Here is a 26,782-nt window from a genome sequence, read left to right on the forward strand (position 1 = left end):
TTTTAGTTAGTCGCCGGCAGTGAGTGGTCTTTTCGATTTGTACATTTATCTTTCCTTTACCCACCACTTGGTCGATCTTTTGAAGAAACGTCTTGGAGTGCACTGTACGTGTGGCGCTTGTACTTTCCATGGAAGCTGGCAAAGAGTTTTCCTTGCTCCGTGGTTGATCAGGTTATTATGTCTTCGTCGATGCGGCTGTCGATTGTGCAACAGTTACTTGCCCGTTTTTGTGCTTTATTTCATTTTAGACACCCGATCCTGTTCGCTCGAACCGCATAGGTTCTTGAGCCGAAGACACCACCAGGAGGTAGAAATATCCTTGTTCGTAAAGATTTGTTCGATCACGCGGTTCTTTATGTTGCAGGAAGGTAAGTGCGTGTTAACAAAGCATTATCCGAATATACACGTATCGCACATAGCGTACAGCAATACAATTTTGGGGGGAAACCGGAAGTGAAACCGACGTATGGCATGGGCTCGCACCCTGATTTGTTGATGTTAAGGTTCATCGATAACACGACAATAAAGGGCTCGGACACATGAGGTGTGACAAAAACGTACAATTAGTATTTGTGATTTAAAACGGTGCTGATGACAAATAATATTGTGGTAATAGTAATAGAGGACAAAAAAAAATACTTGCCTTCTTCTTCTTTTTGGCGTAACGATCTCTTGGTCATGCTTGCCCGTTAAGGGCTTACGAGATTTGTTTCCCTGTTGTAGTACGTGGATAGTCAGTCCTCTCGTACAGGGGAGGGTGCGGTCTCGGTTGGGATTCGAACCCACGCCGTCGAGGTGGTGAGCCCCGGCGCTCATGGGCCGATTTTCTAACTTGCCTTATTGGATTCATTTATTAGATTAATTTCAATCCAAATTCTATTTTGACGGAACACAGCCATATGGACACCATTTGTTTAACCCATCTTTCTTATCTTTATTATTTCGATAACAGTTAATGTAACAGTAAAATCGTAACAGAAAATCGAATCATGAGTGAGATATAGAGTATTTAAAAAAATAGTTACAAAAAGAAGAAACCAAAATACGAATTCGCGTAAAAAAGGAAGAAATACAATGTCTTAATGCTTCTTGTTGTCCATCGTTATTAGAGTAGTTTCGCTTCGAATTCGGACGTGCTTGAAGGATCTTGGAGAGCGAATTAAAAAGAAACGAATCACTTCTCGCCAATCCCCTTCCACCATCGCGTCCTCCTACCTTCGTCTTTATCGACCGGCCGTCCCCCTCCAGGATCCAGTAGTTGGTTGTCTTTGGTCTTTGGCTTGACCGTCCACTGTCGATGCCCACCGTCGTCACTCTCGTCTGCCTGTCGCTCTATCGGCCAATATTGATCGGTTCGTCGGCCATGCCCAGCTCCTCGGTGGCCGCCTTGTTGCCTTTCCTTTTCTTCGAGTACCACATGAACGCCAGCCCGGCGTAGATGTTCGACAGAAAGACGAACCACGCCAGATAGAATCCGTAGCCGTAACTAAAATGGCAGTAAAATGGTGTCGATTAGATGATTAACAGGAAGGCAGCGAGTGAGAAAGAGTGGGGGAATGGGAGGGGAATGCCTGCGACACACCACCATTTGAAGGACTCACCTATATTTGGCACCTTTCGGGAAGGTGTAGGATATGTTTTCCTTTTCGTACTCCACGGAAGCCACTAGCACTTGAATTACGACGATGCTCGTCGCCGCTGTAATCACGTTGAAGAGTTAAAAAAAAAGAAGTTTAGTAAAAAACACACCTTTTCGTCACTTTAAGATCGACAATCCATTGACCCCTTTTCCCATCCATCTGACTTACCAGAAATGAAATGTATTCCTCCGGCTAACCGCTTGAACATGTATCGTGGATTCAGGAAGGTGTAAATCGAAAATATGAAACCCATCACCATCACGAACACGGTGATGCACGCAAACGAGGCCTCGGTTCGGCTGTAGTCTGGATGGAGGAGGAGGAGGAGGAGGAGGGAACGAAAAGGTTAACATGATATAGAAATTTGTTTGATATTACTGTGGGCAATCAAACATTGTCGTATCGAGTTGATGCACTGTTACTAGTATTATTATCAACTGGATTAAACACACTACCGCTAACCTTATCATGCAAGCGATTAGGGGGACTAGGAGGGGTTTTCTATTTGATATAATGTTTTGTTTTCCTGAAGACATACTTTACCGTCAAGTCACAAAGTATCGTACTTTCGCGTGTATAACATCACCTTTTTATAATGGCGGAGTTATTCCAAAGCAATGTATTCTAGTGTTAAGTAAAAATATCAACGTAAAGAAAAGGTTCCACTTTGATATTATGGGAGTACAGAAATTAGTACAAACAAAAATAATTCTCCTGTTTAACGCTATCTCTAATTTTCAGAGCATTAATTTTAAAAGAAAAATAGAGTATTATACACACCAAAAACCAAATCGGTTATGATATAATACTACAATACATCATTGTTGTTAATATAACTTGAAAACAGCTAGTGTTTTACACATAATAATAGAAGTATCTTTAAGTCTGTTTAGACTTTTTTTTTTATTGTCTTAGCTCTTTTATATTTATTGTCTTAAACCAAGCCGCGCAAAACATCTTAACGTATGTGAAACGTGAATATCCATTCTTAACTCGTGCATTCGTAAAAAGTAATGAGCAGCGGGAAAACATGATGCAACGCCTATTCAGAAGCGGCCAGAAGCGAACAACGATGCAATAAAGTATGTGCGTTTCGTCGATTCGCTACACTTCAAACCTTTGACGACTTTAACGCCGTGTTGCGCCTGGTTTATGTTCAAGTCGTGCAAAAAGCAACATGAAATGTGTGTAAAGAACTGTTTAACCGCAAGATTACCAACTCCGAGGATGCTTGTGTGCACCGCTTCGTCGTGCGCCGCATGCAAAATTTTACGACCGGCTGTTTATGGTCGGCGCGAGAAAATTAATGAAGACAACGAAAAGCTCGATCGGATATGAAATATGACCGGCAAAAGAAGTGCGCGACAGGAAGTGCCAAATGACAAAACGGGAAGAGCAAAAAGATGCACGGCATTCGTTTCTTATGCAGCTTCGTTGCGATTGAGGTTAATTATCACATCGTAAAGATGCACTAACCTATTTTACTTTCCCAGATGATGTGTGAGTACAATATTGAGAAGTTTTACTTTTTTCGTAACATAAAATGTGTTAATTAAATTGATTCCATTCCAATGAAATGCCGAAGGCTTTCTATTCTACTCAGTTAGGTGTAACAAGAAATACTTCTTTTATACTATTTTGTTCCCAATTTTAATGTAATGCCGTTCCAAGCGGGACACGGTTTTTGTAAGTGGCTAGAAAAGCGCGTAAGGTTATGCCACATCTACATATAGAAAAAACTGATTAATTGTAACATTGATGCGACTAATGATTTAACATCGAAATTGCAAAGGAACCACACATAATTTGTCTACATTTTGTAGGTTCCAATTGTTCTAGTAGAGTTACAAAGAGAAGGCAATTTAATAGAAAGGAACAAGACGCACAGTTACTTTTCAACTCATCGCATTAGCTAAATTCGGCTTCAAATATTTCTTTTCACTAATTTGCTCACTATTTGCGATCAAATATTGCTAACGGAACCAGAACCTCTAACCATCCGGCTTCCGTTGGATGTTTTTTCAATCAAAATCAATCATCAGATTTTAGCTAGTACGATAACTTTAACAAGTAACTTATACCTTGTTTCCCGAAACTATGTGAGAAACCAGTGCTTCATACCTTCCGACTGGAACTCGGGATTGTAGAATGCTTCATCTTTTTCTACTCCAATCGCAATCGCAATCGTCGTCGTTTTATGTTTGATACAGAAAATGGCAATCGGTTTTATTATTCAATCGCGCGGTGCCCGGTTAGCAGGCCATGCACACACGGACACGGAATAGTGGTATGTGTATGTATTGAGGGGGGTTTTTTTTTTTTATAAAAAAAACAAATCATGTTATTTACGTTGGGTGCATTTGGGGGATGAGATATTTCGATGCCAACGCAACCACACGAAACGAAAACGAAAGAGAAATGTTTAAAAAAAGTAACACAAAATCAAATCAAACTGGGCGGGAAAATGGAATCGTACGGGGGGGGTGGGGGAGGCGATCCTTCCCAGATTGATCGTGCTGTTAATAATAAGTTTTTCCGGTGGGAAAGAACCGTAACATGGAGTAAGGCATCCGAAACGCGATCCGCGATCACTCACCTAGCAATTCGTCGTCGATGGAAGGATCCTGCTGAATTTCGTCATCGCTCGGGAAAAGATTGTGGAATTTGCATTTTTCTGTAAGAGGGAAAGCGTGTTAGTACCGGGCCGAAAACCGTGGTCGCGCCATGGCCGAAAACCTACTGAACGGTGTGTACTCGTAGCCGTTCGCTATGCGGCCCTTCTTCGGTGGAATCGGCGGCCGGATGATGTACTTGGTGCCGTTCGGGCTGACGACGTACGGCGGGATGTTCATCGCCTTGGCGAACGCCCAGAGCAGATAGATGACGCCCGGTTTCTGCTCCCACCCGTCGAACAGGGCCTCCTTGAGTGCCTGCGGCAGCAGCACGTTGATTTCGGTCGAGTTGATGATGACCGTCTCCACGACGGCGGCCACCGTTTCCTCCTTCAGCGCTTCCCGCACCCCGTTCAGATCGGTCGGGTCGAGCATCATCAGCGGCGGGTTCTTCAGCTTCTGCACGGCCACGTTGTCCTGCTGGCGCAGCTTGCCGGTCAGCTCGTGGAAGACGGTCCGCAGCTCGCCGAACTGGCCCGCATCGTTCACGATCCACGACGCGAACAGGTGCCGCCGGAAGGTGTCGTCGACGTCGGACACGTTGTCCGTCCGCAGGTCGGTGGCCAGAAAGTCCTGGATGTACGGTTCCTTCGCGATCGTCTTGCGCATCGTGGCGATGCGGTTCTCGTTGACGAACGAGAGCGTCGTGAAGTTGCGCGTCACGTTGGCCTGCGCCAGCACGGCCGGTATGACGCCGTAGCGGCAGATTTTCCACAACCCCGAGTGGGACGTTTTGAAGTATCGGCGCGTTTCCGGGATGAAGATTCCTGTCAACAAGCGGGAGAAGAAGGCACCCATCAGTGTCGGTTCAGCGAAGTCAGCGAAGTTCTCGGAAATGGTATCAACCGAACCATCTCCCTTGGGAACCGGATGCTCTACTAAGAATCATAAGACGGCCTCCGTGTTGTGTGATATCGTGTAAAATACAGCCCGAATAAATCCCTGACACAGGGTTGTTTGTCTTCCGCATTAATTACAATCGTTAATCGTTGCATCCCGAAGGTCCCCTTCCACACACCGCAACCGTTCAACCCGGTCCTTCCTGCCCCGGGGGAAAACATTCTTGCCATACCACTTGATGAACCGTGCAACGGTGACCTATGGGGTCTTATTTTTAATCCCACCAATTTGCAACGCGCTTCGCAAACGTTGAACATCGTTGTAAAATGAAGAAACGCTCGCTACCCATGTCTCCATGGGGTCTTTTTATTCTCGAACACATAAAACATTGTGACTTGGTTGTAAAAAACAAAAACAAAAAGAAAACATCCAACTGTCGAACAAGAGAGTCGGAGCAAAAATAGATAGAGTGCAAAAGATAAAACAAAAAACGGCACTTTCTCTCTCCCGAGGGCACTGTTGACTTTCGCCGAGGATTGTGAATCGCACGGCAAACAACCGGCATAACTTGCTTTACGGTGAACCGTTCCAGTCAGAAAGCATGACCGGAGCGGAAGTAGGAGAAAGATTCAATGTCAATATTGGCTCACCATTCGCCGTTGTGCTGTCCGGCATTCTGGGTAGAAGTTGATGGTATCCGAGTGGTAAGTCATGATTTTTATGAAACTGCTGCTCGGCAACGTTCAAACAGTTGATTGCATTCGAAACTAGTAGAAAAACATCTGGTTGCATATTAATGCTTCCGGCAGACGAGTGCCTTACACTTGTAATGTAAGTGCTTATGAAATTGCGGTTTTGATTGTTTTCTCTTGACCCTTGCCGGTTGCATATCGGCACGAGGTTTTATTGACTTTTAATCACTTTATTAATAATTTGCGAACTGCGGGTTGTTAGTGGTTAGTGTCAAAGATCAAGGATCATTTAACATCGTGAATATATCATAAATGATTCAACAGACGTACGTGCAAGGAACCAGAAGCAAACTTTTTATTTGTTAAATTAGTTTCAAATGGATCAGATTATTCGTCAAATGTGAAATAATACTAGGTTTTTATTTTACTTTCAATTAGCATGACTTTTATGATTATCTTTTATTGGTTTCAAAAATACTGCTGCGTCATATTCATGTATAATAATAATAAAAGAACTTACTTTTTTATACGAAAAGGTTTTATCTTTTCGAAATAAAATCAATTATTTCTCTGCAACATTCACCATCATGCATTACGCCATTTTAATATTGTTCATAGATTTACTAGATTTCTCCTCATAAGGCGTCATAAATCGTACCTAAATGTAAAAATTATTCATAATTTCAAGCATTTTTTGTTCTCTTTTGTTTATAGACTCAGTAGTATTATGGATATAATGTATCATAAGTCGCACCACAATGCAAAAATTATAAATAATTTAAAGTATGTGCTGTTCTTGACACGCGGGGTTTTCATCATTCTTTATCGAAATACGTATGATATCAAGTTGTAATGGATTGTTTCCTAGGTGTTTCTGTAATTTTTAACAGAAAACATTTATAATTTACCAAACAAATCTTCTGACGAGAGGGTGTTATATTCCCGAGCCAAACGCGCTAACAAAATGTTTAATTTACATAAATTAAACTTAATTTTGTTCTACATTTTTTTATATTGTTCTTTGTGTCCTCTGTTTTTTTCAGACTTTCTAGGGTTATTGTCATCACTTCATCATTCCTCATTGATAAGACACGTAATTTCTACTTGTAATGCAAAGTGCTTAAAAGTTCTGTGATTTTTAACAGCAAATCAGCTTTTTTGATTCACCAAACAAAACATTCAGAAAACGGTATTATATTCACGAGCCAAATACGAGTATGTAAACAAAATGTTTGATCTATTCAAACTTGACCAGTGGCTTTCTGAGAAATGAGGGTTAAAAGGTGTGTTATTCTAAAGCAATTTAACCTGATAAAAACATCAAGCGAGTAAGCATTAAAATGGTTCAATCAATCTTTGTTATGTATTATCTAAACATTTGCCTTAACCAACTGTAGTTTCGCACCCATTTTCCACACATGGTAGCGATGATAGAAAAACAAAACAAAACATTCACCTTATGTTGTGCTTTAAAAATAGATTAGAAAATTACACACCTCTTCGACGATCGAAAAATCAAACAGCCATGTTTGAACGACATCATTACACATCCAACATTGGGCTTGAAAATGTTACACAAAGATGTTTGAATGTGTTTGGAAAAAAGGTAGGCAGAAAGTGTTTGGAAAAGAAAGGGAAAACAAAACATTGCCAAACCGCACATGGCTGCCCTCGGTTGGTTTCGTTCCGGCTTTTCCGCTCGGCAATGGTTTCAGCCATTTGGCCATCAATTTCGAACGCACCCCTCCCAACGTTACGGATCATGTGATCGATAAAACGTTCAAATCATTGACTGTTTATTTGCGCTAATGCATATTTTGACATTTTGTTTGATAAACTTTACAACACTACGGCGAAGGGCGGTGGGCAAGCGGGCAAATCGGCAAGGCCGACAATCAATCATGCGCGAGCGGTACTGTCACTCGCAAATGCAACGTAAATGACTTTCGATCGGGTGGCCAACGGAATTGTAATTTAGCATCCGACGGCACGCCAGACGTTTGCCAACTTTTGCCACTGCGGCGACGGTGGAGACGATTAAGCAGTGAAAGCTAAACTCGAAACATGTGTTCAAGTCACTTTTTATGGGATTTTTTGATGGTGGCATTTTTACTCGCGAATGCAAATGGGTTGACATTTTACAGCGCGACAAACTCGTGCCGTGTAAAGTGGAAAATACTATGCAGTGGCAGGAGCGCGATCGGTTAACGAGATTCGGGAACGCATTACATTGGTCGGTTAACATGGACGGACGAATTAATTATTGTTCCTTATTCCTGCATTTGAATATGGAAAAAAACATGTTTGAGAGAGTTTCAGTTCTGGTATTTAATCTATACGTTGGGAAACTTTTTACGAGGTATATGAGAATAAAGAATCTAATATAAACATGTTGCACATAAATTTCACTTTATTTAACAAGTTTCAATTACTAATTGCACGGTTGGCTTACAGTTACCAATGGCAAGGGTGGCAAGAATATGAAAATGTGTGAATTATCCAAATCATTTGAAATGTACTATGATGCATGAATGGTGCAGCGGTTTTTGCATAAAAATATGTGATTGATGCACTAACGTATACTAAGAGTTTCAGTTTCTAAAAGAAGTGGAAAATTCTCAGAATAGTTTGAGGATATTGGAAATGGATAAGCAAAAGAAATGTCCGGCACATTTCCGAATATAATAATTTTTCTTAAATTTTTTTAATTTTTTTCTTTTCCAAACATTTCACAATTGTAAATTTTAACAGGATTAAAAAAACATTGATTCAAAAAAGTAGAGAAATAAATTACTTGTCAATTTGGGTAACTGATGGTTTTTCATGAAATAAATCTTTGCAAATCAGGCTTCTGGCAATGAAAACTCCAAAATAAAATTAAGGAAAATTGTTTTTTTTTATTTTCAGAAAGGACGGCCTGGCCGTATTGCTTAAGAAGAAAAACAATTGTAGTTAAATTCAATTTTGATCCCGTATTAAAAATGTTTGGTTTGATCTAATAAAAATGTTAACGGTAAATGTATTGCATGTTTTTGGGGCCTTCAATTCATAGCTGCTTAGGGCATCACAGTGAAATCAAAACCAGACGTGACTCATTAGATGTAAATTAAATCGAGCTGCTTAGAATCCCGTCTGAAAGGTTCATTTCCCCGACGCAGTCTTGCACATTCCACTGGTGAGCAAATCACGATAGTTTAGTCACTTTGCCAACTTTGCGTCGCTTACTGCTTACTTGGCAGGTATTCAATTAAATCTCCCGACCGTCTGGCATCGGTTGGATGACACTACCGTCAGTTCTAGACCACCTTCGAGGTGACTTTACCCCGTGGCGCAGTTGTTGCTAAGAAACAATGTATTTTCCTTGCTGCTGGGTAGAATTAATCTCAACCAAATCCAATTGTATCCAGTTCCGGGGCTCGATGGAGGCGCCTGGTGCCCGACACGTGTTTCCATTCAAACGCGCACCAGAAACAAAACACAAAAAAAAACAACAACAACACTGGCCCATGGATGGATCAAACATCCCCTTTGAGTAAATGGAACCGTTACCGATGCCGATGGCCGTAACATCACACCTTACGGCAAGCCATTGGCGCAATCGTTCGTCCGTTCGTTCGTTCGTTCCGCAGAACCAATTGAACCGACGCGCTGCGGTTCCTATTTATAGACCGCATGGGCTACGGATCGGTGAAGATTTGTGTACGAATTATTTGTGGATTTGTTCGGAAATTATCTCACTTCATTATACCATCGGGCGCTGGAATGTTTACGACCACGAGGCGGCGTCGGTCCCGCCGTCGAAAGAGGCGAACAGGCGAACAAGGGAAGAAGAAATATTACTACCGCACCGGAGTTGCTTACCTTGGCCACCTGTTACGACGAACCAGTGGTCGGTGGAGATGGCCACTATCCAGATGAAGGCCGCCGCGCCGATGAGCACCGTGCAGCCGAGCAGAATCCGCCGCTGCCGGTAGAACTCCTCCATCAGCGGCTTGCGCTCTTCCTCGCGCGAAATCGACGTGGTCGACATGGTGTTTTCGGTCGGTTTTGGGTTATGCTATTGAAATCGCTGCTTCTACTCTACCACTGAGATCGGAGTACCACTTTCGCTTTCATCAGACACTCACGCACTTCTTGGCAAAGGAAAAAAACCACTTGCGAAACGGGAACTTGCGCACAAGATCGATGGCTTCACGCCTGCTTTGTTTACCACTGTTGCACTAACAACTATTCTATACTACTGTATTAACGCGTTGGCTTTCGTGTTTCATCGCAGCACTCGCCGGCTGAAGGAAGCGAACGGAAAACGGAAAGAAAACAACACAGAGCCTCCTCCTTCGAGCAGGTTCACATCTTCACGCACAACTACACACACACACACACACTACGTGCACTGGCAGGAAAATTTTCACCGAAACACGCCGGCGGCGAGCTGCGAAAGGAAAAGGGGTGATTTGAATGATTTGAGTGAAAGCCAGCCTCCCCCCGGTCACTGCAGCGTGAAAGTTCTGTGCGAATTTTCCGCCGCTTTATCGTATTTCGGTATAGCTTGCCAACCGAATTTGGCCGGGCGAACTTTTTGGTCGGGCGTGGAAATGTCGATCGATGGCGGCAGGCCGTCGGCGTTTGCTCACACTCTTGCCGGGATTCACTTCGGAGCCGGCTTTCGGGGGGGATTTTTTGTTGCACACCACAGACACGGCACAGCCATCGGAATCCTGGGAGGCGACAGCTGCCGAGCAATTGCAGCAAACGCCACAAGCAACACAGCCTTCGCCGTCGCATTGCGCGGTTGACAATTTATTTGCGCGCTGTACTCGAACGAAATTCGCGACTCGGGAAGGCTTGGGTTGCCGGCCGCTCTGTTTTTGGGGGGAAGTAAAAATAAACCACGCGTCCGCGCTCGAACACAGCCTTTTTGGTGGTCGGAACCAATGAAGGTAGGAAGGCGGGGAGGGAAGCCGAATGTTAAACAATACGGTGGGCGATTAAAAGAATCACGAAGTCATCTTTCTCATCCCCCCGGGATGGGAAAACATCGGACGGATTTGCGTTGAAGCGGACAAATTCACTCAACTTGCGGCTTACGCATGTTCCAGCCACGCGACACACGAAACCCCCCCTCGTCGGTGGAGGAGTTTTCGTGTTTTCCTCTCCCTCTCTCCCATCCGTCTTCCTTAACAAGCACCCCGCGAAAGGCGAAGGCGAAGCAGGAAGTTTAGACAGTAAATGAAATACCGCCGAGACCGATGAAATACGACACGCTGGTAGGAGCAAACAAAAAAAAACAGAACTCGTTGAATTTTCAAACCAGGAAAACGGAAACCGGTTGACGGGGAAACAAGGTGGAAAACGGGAAAGACCAAACAAAAAACACACGCCGTAGTAAAAACCCGCCCGCAGCCGAAAAACCTCAGCAACAACGAGTGACGATCGCCATGACCACGACGACTGGTGCGTTTTAAAAATAATCCTCAATCCTGCCTCCCCTGGTGGGAAAAATGGGAATGAACTTTTGTGTTTCTGGTCTTTCTCAGCGGGGTCTTTCGCAGCATGTTGACATGCGGCGGCAACGGATAAGATGCACACACACGCGCGCGCGCGCGTGCACGAGGCGCAAACGACAGTTTTTGACAACGGTGTCTGCCTCGGAAAATCCACGTCGAAAGTCACCAGGAAATGTGTGACGGGCCGGGCAGCAGTGTTGGAATGGTGTTGTTTTTCCTTCCCCTTGTTTTTTTTTTTTTTTAGTTGAATTGTTTTCAGGTCACACTCGCAACTGCATCGAGGGCACATCTTTACGCCAGCACGCGCTGGCTTGTGATTAAGGTACGGGGTGGGAACGTCCCATTTAGTGGCCCACGTTCTATAATTGCACCGTGAAGACGATGGTGGTGCTCTCGATTGCACGAAAAATGATCTGCCAGTTGAGAGCAGAGCATAACTTATGTATAGTCCTTTGCACAATTATTTAAAAATATATTGATTTTATCACGTCATTTTTTTCTCCTTATGTTTCATAATGCTTTTTCTCCCATTTTAACTAATCATGTTTTCCACCAAATGTTTTTATCACAGCACGCTATGTTGGTGATTTTGCACACACTTATTCGAAGGTTCTATATTCGAAATTTGAAACTAGTTAAACACCAGTGTCCTTTTCTTTTATCGGCAAGAATGTTTGTTTAAAATATCTGATTTATTTTTTTTGCGTTTATCACTTGGCAACGTTCATTTAACACTTCATTAAACGGAACAGACGACGGAAACGTTGGCCGGTTCCAAAACTGAGCGAACGAACGAAACGCTTACAATCGACCGGACGACAACTCCGGGACGAACCGATTTGCCCGACGATGTTATCCCTCAGTGGCCCAGATTGCAACTGAAAATAGCGATCAACCCACGACCGGCCCCTCGGCGTGTGCGACGCGGAGTAACTCAACACGGTCTTCGAACCATCCCCCCGCCACTTGCATACACGTACGTGTCTTTATCCCGTCTCAAGGAATGGTCATGCGGGGAGAAATATCTCAGCTCGCGGGTCTATTGTACGCTTTTTCCGCTTTGGTCGCGTTGCTCACTCAGCTTTCCTAACGGCCAAAAAGTCACTCACCGTCCAACCTGTTCGCTCATCCGATCAGCTCGGGGACTGGCCTTTTCTTTTTTTCCGTTCCGTCGCAACGCTTTCTCTAGATCCGGAGGATTAAAAAAAATGGTGTTAGCTCGATCGTGGACCTCCTGTTGGGTGGGTGCGTGGAAAACCCGTCCGAGAGTCGTGAGAAACTCTCACTAACGGGTGGATCATGTTACTCCCATTTTTACTCGTTAGAATTTGCTGATGACTTTTCCAACGGGAGTTTCTTATTGCCGGCGAAAGTTGTGAAAGTTGGTAAATCAAGAATGCTAGCATTTTAACGATGTTTCTTTTTCAACTTGCATCCATCTTACCAGTCAACTATAAATTTGTACCACCCTATTTGCATGATCATGTTGTACGCACCTGGACGATTCGGTAGCTTATCATCTTTACATTAAACAAAATGGGGACGGGAAGAAAAATGGGGAAATTATAATTTAAACAAACAAAAGGTGTGCTTCCCGCGTCAATCCTATTTTTAACTACCTTGTAGTAAGCTCACATTCATTGTAAGGAATGTTGTAGGTGCAGTCTATATGCTCCACATCGTTTGGCGGGAATGTTTTGTGGCTCTGCTTATTTGCTTTTGCCCGTCCGAGCATTACAAAAGATACCGGCTGAAGGGTACCATGCTTTGGGAGATTTTGTTTTTCACCCTCAGTTGAAGCTGGATGGTGTTTTAATAGCTTCTTAAAAAACGTTGTGCTGCCATAAAACTTATTATGAGAAATATGATCAGAAATTATCGCTTAGTTAATCTGTAGTTTTGGTTGATATTTAAAATGACCTTGGAATGCAAGATATTTAAAGTAGGTCCTAAGAGTGAAACAAAATATTTAGAAAAGCAAAAACATTGAAAAACAATTATTATCACCACGGCGACATTTACATTAGATCTTGCGGTAACTATACAAATAAATTTCATTTAAAATTGTAACTTGCTTATTTCTAAATTTTAGCCAACTATCGATACGATTTTATTGTCAACACAACACAAAAAGAACACAAAACATAACGAACAATTTTCAAGAAACATTAAATCGTTTCAAAGAAGGCTTTACATCAATGTTTAATAAATAGTCATCTTTTAAAAAATATGTGAAATGATAATATCATTTACAGTCACTTATGTTTAGTAATTTCTTGATGTACAACCTAAAAACAACCTTGTTAAAACATAATAATTTAAAGTGGAATATGACTATCGCATCCCAAACCCAATAGTTGCAGTAGTAAAATTAGTATAAATAATTAAAACACTCAACGATAAACAACACAGAAAAAGTGTTCTCGTATATCACTGTTGTATATAACAATATGTTTTAGAATATTATTAACGAATACTTCATTTTAAAACTGTTATATAACACTAAATTTAATTGCAACAAATTATTGCCTGTTTAGAAATTTGCGTTGACCTCTGCTTTGACTATAAATATCGGAAGTAATTGCGTATTTGAGTAATTTTTGATAGTTTATTGTATTAAATTAAGCTTCCAACTGTATTCAATGAAAGCTCCTACGCAAAAACATCAATCTTGTTGCAAATTCGTTTATTTAGCTGTCAAAATCGTATGTAAGTGTGTCAAAACTACACTGCAATTTAAAAATCACTTCCGAGCCGTGCACAAACAGCCTTATCCACACTTTCGCCCGTCATCCGTGCGACGTGCTCTGTAAATACTCAATTAACTCTTCGTCCAATTTGTCATTCGAGGCTTCTTTCAACATGAGGCCGAGCTACCGAGTTGCTGCATGCTCTCAGATAACACCACAATGTTTCGCGCGATGCCTGAAATCGAGCGCAGGGTTTTCGGGATGAGTAATTGGCTGCTTCGCTGAAGTCAAGTAAAAATATATCGCACCGATAATTGTTTGCATGCGGTAATTTATCGCTCAAGTGCGAAAGACACGCTAAAAGTAGAACCACGGGTGAAGGAAGCGATGAGAAAACCGGTGATTGGGAAAACGAGCAAACAAAGCCAAAAAAGAAAAATACCGAATACACTTTCCGCGAGCACCCGAGCAATTTTACATCCGTACGACATATCGCCGACCGTGCGAAGGCAAGACGTGTGTCTAGAGATAGCGCGAGCCAGGAATGAAATTTGCAGTGCAAATAATTTGTGCGCCTTTTTGTTTCCCCTCTGCGCTTCGGAAGCAATTTCTCCTCACGTCAATTTTACGTGGTCGTCGACTTTTTAATTAAATCCCCATAAACTTCGTTTACCATCAACGAGAGTGGTTTGCTTCTTGGCGAAGAAATGGCAGCTTGGTTTTTCGCGCGAGTTTCCCCACTCGATGAGTTTGTTTTTACTTGTTGTTCAATTGATGGAACGATTGCGAGGCAGGTCTCGGAGTGCAACACAAGGGTTTTTTTTTCTGAAACCGGCTCTATGTTGTAATACGATATCGGGTTCATTTAATCTAACGAAGGTTGATGAGAAATGTCTTTAAAAATTATGAGCTCAAATATCCCGTGGTTAATTCTACATTTTGATCGATTTATTTCATCCATAAAGCTTTTAGAATCGGACCAATTTTTTAAAAAAGTTTTCTGTTGAATACAAACACCAACTCTAGATACAAATATTCCGTATTATTCCAAAGTGAAAAATCATTTATCAAAATTGAGCTTTTTCCCCCAGACACCAATTTTAATCAGGCTAGTCTGGTTTAAATTTAAATATTATGCAAAGCATTCACTGGGGTCACAACATTGATTCACAAAACCTAGACATGGTTTATCTCTAAGTAACTGATCCCATGAAAAATACTTATAAGCAAACAGTAGATAATTTCACTATAAATAAACCGTTAAATTTTATGAACAGCGCGTAAAAAATCACCCTGCCCTCTGGAATCCATGATTGGCGGACGAGGAACCGACGGCGGTGTGACTTTCTTTTTCGCTAAATCGAGCCGTGCACCAGCGCGTCCAGACAATTGACCAACAAATAAACAAAGATTTCCCGCCTCCTCACCGCACGACCGATCCGCCGTCGGCAGGGGGCGGAAGCGGTTGAAGCCATTTGCAAGATAAACTCCATCAAAATCATTTCAATCCACCGATATTGGTGGTGGTGGTGGCGTGGGGAGTAAAACAAAAACAGACCTGTCGGAAGCAAGGTGCACAAAGGCCGCGTCAGTGTACAGAAACCAACCGTTTTCCACCCCACATGGTGCGAACGCGGTGATCACTTTTCCGGCGATCGAAGGCGACTAAAATTAGAAAATCAAACATGTGGCTATCGCCGGAACATTTGGCCGGTTAGCACCAGCGGCGGTGCGAAAGCGTAGGCAATGACGAGGGGGGATGTTTTCCCTTGGCCTGATGCTCCAGAGGAACGCGGCTGTGTCACCCTTCATGGGCGGGAGGGAAAAGTCTGCCGGTGCGGATCAGCAGAACAGGCGGAACAGTCGTTTGCAGAACTGCAAATTTATCGTCACAACACGATCCTATAAATCGCGGATTTGGTTGACTATAAACCCTTTAGAGACTGGCAGTTTTGTAAACGGAAAGATAATTTAATCTTGTTAAAAGATCACAAGGTGCTTTACGTAGAAGAAAATGGAAAATATATGTTTTTAAACATTAAGAGGATATACTGCATGTTATATTCGTGGTCGGATTTGCGGATTATCAAAAATCACACCTGATTTTTAACACTATTTTTTCCTGTTGTTTAGCAGTATTTAGTATAAAAATGGGGTTTTATTTGTTTTCTCATGTTCTTCTGTTCTTCTTTTCTTCGATATCAACTGATTACTATGTGACATAAAAATGTGTAACATGAGGGTATCTGAGTTTTTTTTTTAAATTTTAATCGTTGATTTCAATTATTTTGTTGAATGTTTTAATCATTTTGCAGATTGGCATATCGGGAGCCCACTACATATAATTTCGATGTGTGTCGATGGTAAGATGTTACCAAATTATTAGTTGTGTTTCTGGGTGATTTTAAATGTTAGGCATTGCAACACTTAAAGGCTATTATGCAGGAAATTTATCAGCTCTCGATTAGCCATTGTTTTTTTTTTCTTTGTTTTGCCATTAATTTTTCCATGTGACAGTCTTTAAGGAAAACGTTACAGATATGTCATAAAACTAAAAACTTTAGGTTAATTTACAGACGGTACAGATATGTCTTAAAAATAAAAACTTTGGGTTAATTTTAAATATAGATACAATAAGTTAAATTATTAAGTTTACTTCCATTTCCACCAGAAGGGTTTGTGGAAAACCGATTAATCAAGCGGGAAAGCGTGAAGGATTCCACGCGGCAGCTGTAATAAGGAATCCACTAATGTTGATGTTTAATTTCCTGGTCACCCTCCGGTCTTCGTTTCGCTAATGTGTCACCATAAGTGTCATCCACAATATCTTTGCTATTCGCTGGGACACACGCACATACACACACACACTCCCAGAACTTCGGAGGACAGCTGACATTTGGGGGCAACTCAATTAGCGATCGTACGCCCGGTGCCAGCGCCGAGGATGCTGGCAGCAGCTGTGCATATCGCGATGGCTTCGGTTCGGATCGAGCGTTTTCACGACACACGGCTCGAAATCACGCACTAATTGTGCACTCACGTGCATCCGCTGGAAGACTGCCACCGAACAGCGGCCAGACGTACAAATTGACTAATGATGCGAGTCCACGTTGGCGGGTGGTGGAGGACGCGCGTCGTCGTGGTGATGAAAAGGTGGATCACTCACGCTCACCACGCAACACCCCAAGGGAGAAAACGGAAAAACCAAACCGTGGGCATCCATCGGGCGTGTGTCGCGTGCGATAAATCAGCGACGGCGGAATGGAATGCTGATGTCATGCCGTTTTATGACTTTCGTTTCGCTGCTGGCGCCAAATAATGCGTTCGGCACACGTGGCGCCACAGAACGGAGCGGCCGATCCTGATCCGAGGCGTCGTCGAGATCGAGTAAACCGGGCCGGTGGACGACGGAGGAAGTTTCACTTGAAGAAAACATTAAAACACATTACCTACCCTGGGAAACCCGGGACTACCATCAGCTGTACCCTTGTACGTTCAGTTCCAAGAAGCGAACGTGAAAAGTCACGCTGGTCGCTGGGGTTTAATATTTTCCCAAAACATTTGTCTACACCCACTTTGCGGTTAATTCGCGGAAAGAAGGATTCTCCTCGCGGCGCAAACGACGGTGGAAAATGTTTCAATAAACAAACACCTGGCGGGCGATGTTTAATCGCAGGGCGAAGTAAATACTCCCCGAGACGACGAAAAAGGAAACTTAGTCACGGTTTGTAGCGAAGGTTTTTTTTTTTAATGTTTTGCAGTGAACCACTTCGTCATAATCTGTTTATGTTTACGTCACTGCTCAAATTTACTGGCGGTTATTATTATATCTTTGTCGAAAGTGATGTACTATATACTAGCATTTTATACACATCGTTTGTGTAAATTGTGTTGATAAAAATTAAATGAAAAATGTTCTTACATGGAGTCGAACAAATATCTCCTCTGTTGATATTGATTTATCCAAATAGAGTTGCTATGCGGACTGCACGTATTGACTAAACAAGATGCGCCCGTTGTGCTACCGAACAATATATGGCCATGATGGAATGCAAAAAGGAAGATATCTAAAGATAATACTGTGCCGTTCGTACTGTTTATTATTGTATACCGTAGAGAAATTCGCTTTCAGCCTCTCCGCCTTCGCAAAGGCAGAAAGAAATCGTTCTTGAACGAATGGAAATAGGGGGTTTCCATCGGGCGGCACGGCAATCGAACAATGTCCATTGTTCTGACATCATCTGGCCTCAGTCTGTTTAACTTGAACGATGATGAATCTTTTATTTGTTCCGCACCCGAGGTTTTGCTGGTCCGATCCCGCTCCATTCGTTATGTTCCTGACGTACGTTTGTGGCAAACATTCCCGACTCGTTGCAAGAGCACACACCGGTACAGCTCAGACCATACAGTTGCCATGCCGGTGCTGCTAAGCTGTCCATTATCCAGCGTTCTAGGCTACCGAACACGACGGGGACACACTCTCAGATGCCGAGCTCGTCAATGAGGTCTCGTAAAATGATCCCACATTCCCTCCGGTGCGGGAAATGGGAAAGGAGAGCTCGATAGTGTTGACAAATGAACTCGATGCTGTATGCTATGGTTCTTTAAGACGTATCGTCGGTTGGAGACCAACATAAACACACAAACACACATATCTATGACACGAAACCAACGGGGTGTTGACAGGAAGCGAATGGCGGGAGCTTTTCACTCGTGACTGCATTATCGTTTTAGGTGGCATTTTTCAGCATCTTGTCGGAAATGTTGTTAGCAGCATGTGAGCTGGCCATTTAACAATGCATTGGTAGGAAACAGTGGCAGATGGAAGCATAAGACTTCCGCAAGAAGGAGAGAAAGTAAAAACAAAAACCTACTCTTATTCAATATCGGTTATGGAGGCGCATGGTGTTTTACTTCAGAGGGTTTTCAGTTTTGGTTTCTTTGTTTTTCAATTTATATAATTTTATTACATTTCAAATATTTTACTTCCATATTCTCTGTTTCACGTCAAACCTTGCACAACGTCAACGAAATGGAGTGGAACACATTTTACGACAACTCTGCGGTCACGTTCCGCCAGCACCATTCTGGCGTCATCTGTCATTCCAATGAAATAGCACAGGAGGACTTTCCGCGCTTCCATTTTTCCCAGCATCCCGGGCGGAACGTCCCTCCTCCCCACGTGCTGGACATCGGGCAGACATCAATCATCATCCGACGCCCGCACATTGTTGCGCAAAGTTTCGGTCCCGTTTTCAGGCGTTCCCGATGCTGGCGACCATTATCTTATCATTTCCGGTCGCAGTGGGGATCTCGGGACATCTGGGTCAGGGCAAAGAATATCGCCGGACGCTTCCCGAGTTCTCTGTGACGAAGTACGAAGATCCGGGGTACAGTTCGAAGAAACGCGCACACCATCCGCTGCTAGTTTTATGTTTTCACAGACAGTTCAAGGTTTGCGTTGCAGCATTCTCATACTTGGAGGGATTAAATTGATTCCCCATTCCATTTTCACTTGCACAGTGGTTTTTCTTCGACTGTCGATAGGTTTCGTATGCAACATGCTAAAGGGGATGCTTTTAAATCGATGTTCGAACTCGCAGATCAACGACTAAGTTGGCTGTGCGCCTGCTGTTTGCTTTCACATTGGTCTCATCAACCCATAATCCCTTCACTGGGAGTTGCTTGTGGAAACGCAAAGGACAGCTGAATAAATAAGTAAATAATAATTTACCTCGTACCTTCAGGCACGAAGGGGGCACACGGCTGAAAATGGAAAAGGAATGGAAATTTCGTTTGGAAAAGAAAAATCCTTTTATGAGATTTATGCTCAAACATCCCAAGGCAACCGAGACCGAGGCATAGTTTATTATTGGGAAAGTTTCACTCAAACAACCGTTCTATCGCCGAAGGACCCCTTGTTGGGTCCGAGTCCCAGGGTCCCCGTGGTGCCCGCACGGAAAAATACGTCCGTCCCGCTCTGGCCAACTGTTTGGTAGGGGTTCGCCAAGTTTCGGTTTCTATGGTGAGGCATAAATATTCGAAAAGCCACTTGTTGTTATATTGCGTTCACCCCGCCCGCTTTAAGTGGATGGGAATGAATATTTGATGAACGTTCGTTGCCAGTAGCGAACGAAATGGACACCTTTTACAAGCGGGCTCCAATTAGAAACATGATGGAGTTACCATTACGCGTATTCTATTTCCTCCGAACTATTTTCCATGAAAATTAACAAAACTCACCTGAAAGAATGAAAAATTTATTTTCTTTTGAACATTTGGTTGAATTTCCCTCCGCTAACCCTTTTTCGTGTCGCGAAACCACTTCAAACATTCCGTTGTCTTTGTCAAAATGCCCCCTGCGTGCGGGTTTTCACGGGCCGCGACATTCGGCACGCTTCGAGTGACGGGAGGCGTCAAAAGACGGGGAGTTCTGCAACTCACTGTCAGAAATTACAAACATTTCGCGACAGGGAAATTCCGATAATAATAGACAAAGGGAGGCGAAGAATGGCGCGCAACGGAAATATACTCGCCTCGCCACCGACCGTCGTCGGTCGCAACACTTTGTTTACAATTCAACTGCTGCCCGTTGACGGACGTAACGCACACGTACACGCACATGCACACTCACTCGCCGTAGCTCAGGCATGCAAGATCCTTCTGCAGTGAAGTGAAGAAAAAACACCCCTTCCACAATTGTGAAGAGATGAAGACAAATGGCCAAATTAACGCTACTTGAACCTTTACTCGATCGGAAGCCACACTCGCTCGACACGCTGGGATTTGTGCTTGCGGGACGAGCTCTTCGAGCCAACTGGCTTGCGGTACACGCACTTTCGCCGTGCAAGACCATGCTTGTTGGTGCTTCTATTCTCGGCTTCGCTTATCAACCGAGCATGCGTGGGTGTAACCGAAGGAATATACAGGGCTGGGCGGAAAAACTGCAACACCGCACATTTCAGAGAAGAAATCGTTTGTGAATAATAATGTTCATCGGAAAATGAGCACCGGAAATTAACTTGAATTTCTATTTTTCATCATAAAGTTATGATTTTTCTTACGCATTTTTCATTCTTTTATTTTACCAGGCTATAAAATTGCTGTCCCATTTCATGTTTACAGCCCCTCAGGTACAACTAAAGAAAAGTATTCTTACTTGGGCTAGCAAGAAATTGAAAAAGTTTAAATAAATAGAACCCTGAAATCCGTAACATCAGCTGACATTTCTTTGTTTAAATAAATTACTGCTTTTTGTGTTGATTTTACGAGATCCAGAGAAAACTATTTAAAATCTTCCATGATTTTTTTGGTAAAATATTGTTTATCTGTAGTGTTTAAAGCATATTTTTACAGAGTTTTACTATATCGAACACAAAAAATACAGTAGTTTTGATAAGACACGCGAGGATGAATGGAAATAATCAAATACTTGCTATAGAATGTTATAATTGGAACTGTGTTCGAACGAGATTCAATGAACATTAATCAGTTAAATACTTCAAGTTGTCAATTTTTATGTGCAGAAATCATAAATAATTTGATACAGACATAGAACACCTTTTACTTATTCATGAAAACTTACAATTCGTAAAAATTCGGAAGAAAATAAATTTAGCTTATTTGAATACAACTATTACTAATAATCTTTAATTTATCAAACAAAAAGAAAAATGTCTCTTCGCATTAAATCTAGCAAATAATTCTTAATGTTAATATACCTAAGCCGCTCCAATGTTTGGTTTTTACTAACGATTAGGAATCAACCGACAAAACAATGGACTTGTTATCATTGCTAAACGGTTAGAGCAGTGATGTCAAACTCGTTTGACCTCGCGGGCCACATTTCCCCTCAAAGTAGGTTTGCGGGCCAAAACGTAAAATTGATTGGATTGATCAAAATATGTTCTTATCAGTGTGGTTTGATCTAAACAGTCAATCGTATTGAACACTTTAAATTTTTTAAAATATTATATTACTTTTTCAAAAATTTACGATTTTTAGTAAAAATTAAATTTTTTAACACTATTGTGCATTTTGATTTTTGATAAATTTAAGATTTAAAAAAAGTAAATTTGCATTATTACTATAGCTAACACAGCTCCACATCTGTTATTTAGAATGCTCTTGTAGGTCATGACGTTTGTTTTGTATGAACACTATTTATTCGATTGTCTAGAAAATCTGTGTGAAATCTTTAGAAATTGTTTAAATTGCCGTTCGTTCAGTTCTCTTCCAATTCATTCAATTCACCAAAAAACATTTAGCTATTCAAACAAAAGCTAATACTCAAAGATCCAAACTTTCGATGTATTGCTTCATAGGGGTCGCGGGCCGGATCCGATGTTCTTGCGGGCCGTATGTTTGACATCCCCGGGTTAGAGGAACGTTCATTAAAGTACGAAAAAATAGCTCTTGATAATGTTCTGCATTATTCCAGAATGAATAACATCATTCGCATTTGACATTCAAAGTATGTCAATGAGCTGCTCTTAGCGATATGGAGGCCTATGATTTACTCTTAATCAGATTGCACATAATCCCAATTCCACAGCATCGGTTGGTACAGATTCGACACAAACACTTTTTGGTGGTTTTAATTGCTGGCTCACCAAAGTCAAGAAGATCATAGTGTTTTTTGCTGATTTTTATGAATGACTTCGTGCGTTTCGTGATGGCTAGGTTATCAGTTTTAGCAGCAATAAAATGCAATGAGTTGATAACAAGTCTGCCGGAAAGTCTGGTATTAAAGTGTGGTAACCCATCTATTTTAGGGCAGTGATTAACCAAATTAACCAAAACAAAAAAAGAAAAATGTAAATTCTCATCCGTATGGAAAATAAAAAATAAGCAGTTGATAGGCTTAAATTAATCAATCTGAATCATCAACATTTCTCCCTATCTCTAGAAGCTGTCAAAGAACATGAGTTATGTATGGCGGCAAGGTTTCCTCTTCCTTTGTTGTTATTTACCAAAAAATACTCACCGGATGCGTTTTTTTTTCTCCGAGAACGGTCACTCCTTGCATTCATTCGCTTTCCCACATTCCAGTGACCTGCATGGCGTTCGGTTCGGGTGTGCAATCCGTCGCCTGCAATCCGTCGGATGACAAATGGTTGCGCATCGGTACGCCAGAACCATGCCAGTGTGGCAGCGAAAATAGCCCACGCGTTCGGGAATTTTCAGATGCACGCACGAACGCCGGAAAAGCCGGGTGCCGAACTGGAAAGATTCCGCTATTCGGTTTTCCATGGTTTACTCGTGAATTGTTTTTCCCCTTCGTGGAAACGGATCGTACCAATACAGATGCACCAGAGAACAGTAGGTAAAAAGAAGCACTAGTACTGGTCATAATTAGGATTAAAATTTCCCACCGATAGACATTTAAAAGCCATAAATAAATTTAAAATGCCTGCTTTATTATTTCAGCAGCTATTAGCATTAAAATAAACAAAGCTTTTTCTAAAAGCATACAAATCCCTACAAGTTTTGAACAACCTTCAATTTTTATTGATTAATAACAGTGAATAAAAATGAAAAAAATATCAAGTCTCATCAAACCCTAAACATATTTGAACTTATATGTAAATACCTTTAAATTGCCCCAAGGAGCAATTAATCCTTTTGGCGCGCCTCTTTGTTACGTCTCAATCGTGGACAGGATCGCACGCATCGATGTGTGCGTGCGGTGAACACTAGTGGGTGTAGCGCGCCCGTAGGCCTGTGTCGCCGCAACGTGTGCGGTCCTGACGGTCCCTTCTTTATTGCGGCTGTTATCATTTTTATGTTGCTCCGTCTGGTGGCAATGCAGTTGCCGACTGTCGGTCGACGCGTCAACATCGTCCAGGCTCGGGAGTTCGTCAGAGTGGTTCCGTGGTTTTATGCTGGTGGTTCGATGCACCAGCGCTCTGCCTCGGTCCGTGCACCGTTGGACTATAAACTTAAATCCCCTCGAGTCGGTGGGCATTTTCGGGAACTTTAATGACGTAATTGAAACCGAATCTAGCCTGGCAGTTGAATTTCAGGCTGTAAAAATTAGTGATCAGTTAATGGAGAAGCAAATCGATAGAATTGATGGAAGTGATTGTTCTAGTTCAGTGTACGTTCGATAGTTGAACCAACGGAAAGGAGTTAAAAATAAAATATAAAGTGGAAAACTAGCAGTAAAAAACGAAAGTAAACAGTGAGCCTGAAATATTGATGCCGTTGTGTGTGGAAAACGTGGACATCGATCGATCTCTAGTGGCTTCTGGTTTGGATTAATAACAGTTCAGTGTGTGTTTGGTTGAATAAATTAAATTGGATTCTACTGCGTACGGTTGTGGTGTTATGTGCTGGAGGTAAATATTATGTTTAGTATTTGAACATATTCTACCTGCAAAAAATCATGAAAATTATTATTAGGTGTATTTTATATAGGTTTCATCTAATATAAGAGCAATCCATGTCGCGTTTTACATTAACATTATGCACTTGAGAGTTGAAAAAAAAACCAATGAATCCAAATAAGGGTTTTTGGGGGATAATTGAATTTAAACCAACTTCGTTCAGCAGCAAACCAGTTCGAATGAAAATAAAAGCGAAAAGATAATAATCAACCCTCTCACTTGGCTCTCACCTCAATCCGTCAGAGGCGCTGAAAAGCTGATCTGCATACCACCAGCAACTTTTGTTCGTCATCCTAATCCTTCGGCAAAGCGCTTCTGACCGGCTGAAGCCGGTCGTATTTCTCATTAACATAATTTTCAACCCTTCAAACCCGTTCTTGCCCCACCGATGATGGAAATTCGGCAGAAGAAACAAAAAATCACACTCTTTCCCGTACCGCCTCCGGTCGCCATTCGCCTCCTCCTTCCAGACACCGATGCATTTGAATGTATGGAATACTAAAGCGGTTCCGCAGGGCAGAAGAATGTGGCTCAACTTTGCCGTTCCCATTTTTCCACCGGCGGTTTTTCCCCGGTGCCCAGAATAAAAAAAACCCGCAGAATGTGAGTGTCCCGAGGCCGTGCGGTGGGATTAGCATCGTTTGCCAACGGATTGCCGGAAACCGGAACCTTTTCTCAACCCCGCCCCCAGTCAACTCCCCCCATCCTTCCCCGAGGGGGAATTGGAGGAAAACGCGTATCGACGTTCCGTGGGGGTAGCAAACTTCTAACTGCTTCGAGCTCGGCTGTGCAAACCCGCATTTTTACCCATTTCCTACCACTAGAATGAGGTAAAGTGACGCCCCGGTGCCGGTGCAAACAATCCTTCCGGGCGTCTGATGCTTGCCGCTGGTGAAGTTTGGCGTATCGTTATCTCTTTGAACCTCGGAGGCTCGCTGTCGATCGTGCTGGCGGAACATGAAACACTGAACGGGAAAACGAGCCACTCAGCAGCTCCGAAACGCACTTTCAGCGAGGTGCAAAATATTGACATGCATCCGGTATCGGGCCGGACAACATCAAAGTGAATTCGTTTTTATTAATTCTTCGCTCAGGCGTGCGGGATCGGCATGCGCGGGGTTTGTTCGGTGGTGGATCATGGGTTTCATGCATATTATGAATCAAATTGAATTATTGCGAGTGGCAGCGTACATCAATCATGCCTTTTATACTGCACTTGCCTTGTGCGTGATTCAATTTGCCATAACATATTACGTTTTCCATTGCATGTTTCTGTCGATAGTGTGTAATCCATACCTCAAGTATCGGAAGCAAATGGTTATTTGAAATTGCAATGAAAAATATGAACAATCAAATCCAGCAGCTACAAGTTTTATTTTCTAGTATTTTTAAATTAATGGTGTTAGAAAATGAAATCTTTACTTTACAATTTTCAGTCTTAAAGTTTTGTGATATGAGACAAAAACCAAACTATTTTAAAGTGCTCGCTTGAAGCATGCATTTTTTTCGAGTGGACTCTAAGAGGAAACGAGACTCGAACCAAGGTTTATCCAAGGCGAAACCGTAGTCTTACCGAGGAACCATAGCACAGGTTAAAAATTTAGAAAAAATATCGTTACTTAAATTGTTTTAAATATCGATATTGAAGAAAAATTATTACTTCACATAATAAAAGTTTGCTCCGATCGTGGCTCGAACACCGATTCTTTGGCATTAGACCTAACACCTTGGCCAATACACCATTCGTTATTTGCCTGTTACACGGACTGCATTATGAATTTTCTAATTTGAGGAGTTAGTTAGAAGGTGAAATATGAATTGTTAGTCAAACATAAAATTCATTTAACTTTTTCCTCGAGTCCAGTTAGGAAGAAATTGTTACTTTTGGATGAATTGATATCGATACTATACGATTTTAAATCAGTCCTAGCAAACTATAAAATTACTAGGTTTAAAGGTCCGGTTACACGAACCCATGTTTATGATACGAACCCATGTTATGTAGAATATTTAGAATTTAGAAGTCCATCCATCAAATTAAAATACCTCCTTTTCCCGTTTTTACAAAACCAGTGAATTAATTAAAAAAGAAAGGACACTCTTCTCCATTTATCTTGGTGTTTTGGTTATTTAGTGAGATAATATTTGCGCTATTATTAGACAAAATAACAGGAAGATGAAGTGACCTAAAATGCATTTTTTTTTGTTTTATGTGTAACTGTGTGCAAGTGATGTACATTTGCTCCCAAAAGTTATAGTACAGTATAAATTTCCACGTTTGATGCCAAAAATGTTTGCCAATTCTTGTAATTATTTTTTTTGGTGATTCGTGGATTTGTGGATTATTTGAGGT

The 26,782-nt window shown here is 42.1% G+C and overlaps 1 protein-coding gene across 1 annotated transcript; it reads right to left on the bottom strand.

Annotated features, from left to right (window-relative positions):
• Nucleotides 1–929: 929 nt before the first annotated feature.
• On the bottom strand, nt 930–9,874 carry LOC131265463 (uncharacterized). The gene is made up of 7 exons (XM_058267727.1): nt 9,706–9,874; nt 4,381–5,079; nt 4,237–4,314; nt 3,762–3,803; nt 1,809–1,946; nt 1,602–1,698; nt 930–1,486 (listed from the first exon to the last, which is right to left on the bottom strand). Exons 1-7 carry the CDS (start codon nt 9,872–9,874, stop codon nt 1,333–1,335), a joined length of 1,377 nt encoding a protein of 458 aa, XP_058123710.1. The 3' UTR covers nt 930–1,332.
• Nucleotides 9,875–26,782: the final 16,908 nt, after the last annotated feature.

The sequence above is a fragment of the Anopheles coustani genome, chromosome 2 (assembly GCF_943734705.1).
Source record: "Anopheles coustani chromosome 2, idAnoCousDA_361_x.2, whole genome shotgun sequence".
NCBI classification, from domain to species: domain Eukaryota; kingdom Metazoa; phylum Arthropoda; class Insecta; order Diptera; family Culicidae; genus Anopheles; species Anopheles coustani.